The sequence below is a fragment of the Vicia villosa genome, unplaced genomic scaffold (genome assembly GCF_029867415.1).
Source record: "Vicia villosa cultivar HV-30 ecotype Madison, WI unplaced genomic scaffold, Vvil1.0 ctg.000437F_1_1, whole genome shotgun sequence".
NCBI lineage: Eukaryota > Viridiplantae > Streptophyta > Magnoliopsida > Fabales > Fabaceae > Vicia > Vicia villosa.
The window spans coordinates 637490-640615 of NW_026705208.1; the positions used below are offsets into that span (position 1 = coordinate 637490).

Below are 3126 nucleotides of genomic sequence, written 5' to 3' on the forward strand. Positions count from 1 at the left end.
ACCTATATTCAAGACAATTAGTTGGATAAAATTACCCTATTTTTTTTAGTTGGGTAATGAAATAGCCCCTCACAAAATTATATTTTACCATAAATTAGAATGCGTACTTTATTTCCATATAAAAAGCACCGATTGCTATGATACCTGAGTACTTTATTTCTATAAAACGACAATCATAAAACGACATTGATTATGATGCAACTTTCTAAACGCCAGAAACAACCATTATTGCACATAACCACACAACAAAAAGTACACACAATCATACAGATTGTTCAAAAACACAAAATCCATTGTTAACTACTGTAAATCCTCCATCAACGACAAGATTGTGACCACTAACATACTTAGATTCATCACTTCCCAAGTACAAAACAGCTTCAGCCACATCATTTGGCATAAGATTTGTATCCTTTAGGTTAGAATAAACCCCTAGAATCCCATCATCATCTAACTTTAAGTATTTCTTAGCCAACGGCGAGAGAACAACATAAGGCGACACACAATTCGCCCGAATACCAAACGGTCCAAGCTCGACGGCAGTGTTTCTCGTCAGACCCACAACAGCGTGCTTTGAACTCGTGTAACCATGTGAAGCCGCACCACATATGCTTCCAGCAACACTAGCTGTGTTAATTATGCTACCTCGTCGAGCAGGGATCATTACTCTTGAAGCATGTTTTGTTCCAAGAAAGACACCAACCAAGTTAACGTTAATCACTTGTTGAAATTCAGATAATTCGTATTCCAGTATGTTGGTATTGTTTACACCGGTTATGCCTGCGTTGTTAAACATGATGTCTAGTTTACCGTACTTGGAAACGGTTGTGTTCACAGCGTTCTCAACGTCCTTTTCATTTGTTATGTCGCAATGAACATATGAAGCAGTTGATTTGTGTAAATCTTGGCAAACAGCGTGACCTTGATCATCTTGGATGTCAGCTATAACGACTTTAGCTCCATTTTGAGAGAAGAGTCTCGCGGTGGCCTCGCCGATGCCGCTCGCACCACCGGTGATGAGAGCCACCTTCCCTTCAAGTCTGGTAAATCAAATCAATTTATTTTAGCTATACATAAATTGGTACACTTAATATGGTTAGTTAAGTGCAAAGAAATGCATTAACTTGATTACCTTTTGAAAGCAGCAGAGACGAACGAAGCAGTTGCCATGGGTGAGCTTTTCACGTCTCTGGATAGCCGAAGATAAATTATAAGGCAGATTTATTGTTCTTCTCACTGAGAATGCTAAAGCTGAATACTATAGTGACAAGCAGCGATGGTAACGCATACGAAACTGTTGCTGAAAGGGATGTGAACCGCATAATCATTAACGACAAAAATGTCGAACTATCTATCCATCCAACTTTTTTCAATACTTTTTCACGTGTGTCAAAGAAAATAAAGGAGCTGTCGGTAGTGAATGATCAAACTTTTGAGCCGTACAATGGAACTATTAGCAGAACCGAAATCCCCAATAAATCAGCTAGCAAATACCTACCGTGAATAAGACCCCAGTCAAAATGAATTTCTTAATCCATCTTTAAGGCATTGTTTCCGAATTTAGAGGAGAAGAGAGAGGAGGACTTTGTAAAATAGGAAGAATTAGATAAAAAGAATAAAATAATTTTGAGTAGGAGGGTTTTGAAGGGTTTGATATTATTCGTAACAACAAAAACCCCTCAAAAATTGTATTGAACGAGGACTTTAGAGGGTTTTGAAGGACTTATATAAATTTTCAAAACATCTTTTAGATTATAGTATTTTGAAAACTAAAAATTTAGTAATGATAATGACTCTATTATTATTTTAAACAAAGTCATTTTTTTAAAAATGTCAAATATTTTCCTATATTTTTTTAAAATTTCGTTCTCGGAAGCCTTCCCCTCTCTTGCCCTGCAAATTCGCAAACAAAGCCTAAGGGAATTTAAGGTTTTTTGGCGGAATTCTTTAAATATCTCTTTAATTCTGATATGCATTTCCGAACTCATCACATTTTAATTTTTTATTGCATAGGTTTGGAGATGCATATCTAAAACAATCAAATTGTAGCTTTCGAACACACATATCCGAAGTAAATATTCACTCACAAACACAAGCAAAAACCTTAAATTCAAAACAACTTAACATATATAGTCAAAATTACATAGATAGTGGAACAGAAATTAAACATTACATTTAATTATAAATTGGTAGCGGGAGATGTTGCAACATTTTGATAACATCTTCTCTTGATGGTTGAAGCCTCACCTCGACTTCAATCGGACACTTTGAATAGAGTGTCGGTGAAAAGTACTCCACATAACCTTCAAATCGTTATTCGTCTTCAGTGCAAATTGTGTGAACTTTACCTTTCTTTCATTGTCAAGTAAGGGTAAACGATACTCGAGCTTGACCACCTTTTGATTTTATAGATATTACAGGGAATTCAACATGGTAATCAGCTCGGCGAGAGGCGTTTCCTCAGAAAATCTAAATTGACGTGACGACATCTCACCACTGAAGTAGACAAAAGCAAGGTGAGGATATGTTTGCCTCATCTCTGTTGTTGGTGTGTGATATTAAATAATTGGTTTGGAGACCTTATTTATAGAAGATTTGGAGCATTTTGGACTCAAGAATTCTTATCTTGCCAACAAGGCATGTCTCAGATATAAACCTTTGAATTCACAAATTTTCACGAAAATAGGGGATTTCGGATACGTATATCCGAAATAACCCCTGTTTTTTTTTTAAATGAAGGTTATTTCATCATATTATTGCATGATGCGCAACAAAACATAAAATATTACCACGGCTAGTCAAGACGCAACATCATTCATCGTATTAATCACACCTCATCACATGTTTCATAAATACACATATCATCAAAACATCATAAAACATAAGTCAAGTAACGACAAGACACAGTTGATTCAATTTCATAATAGATAACATAATTACTACCATTTTATCACAAGGCATCCTCATCTCATCATACGGAAAGAACTAGGAAACTATATCCTACAACTCATTTTATTCCACCAGGGTATAGCTTAATTTATTAGCTTCTCTATGCTTCGAACGATGCATCAAACGGAGTCCAGAAACTCAAGTTACGGCCTTTACAAAAACTCTGGTTCATAAACC

General features: G+C 35.8%; 1 protein-coding gene across 1 annotated transcript; it reads right to left on the reverse strand.

Moving 5' to 3' along the window:
* Positions 1 to 202: 202 nt before the first annotated feature.
* Positions 203 to 1327, reverse strand: LOC131628261 (borneol dehydrogenase, mitochondrial-like). Its single transcript, XM_058899122.1, has 2 exons — positions 1133 to 1327; positions 203 to 1040 (listed from the first exon to the last, which is right to left on the reverse strand). Exons 1-2 carry the CDS (start codon positions 1168 to 1170, stop codon positions 263 to 265), a joined length of 816 nt encoding a protein of 271 aa, XP_058755105.1. The 5' UTR covers positions 1171 to 1327; the 3' UTR covers positions 203 to 262.
* Between the last annotated feature and the right edge of the window lie 1799 nt (positions 1328 to 3126).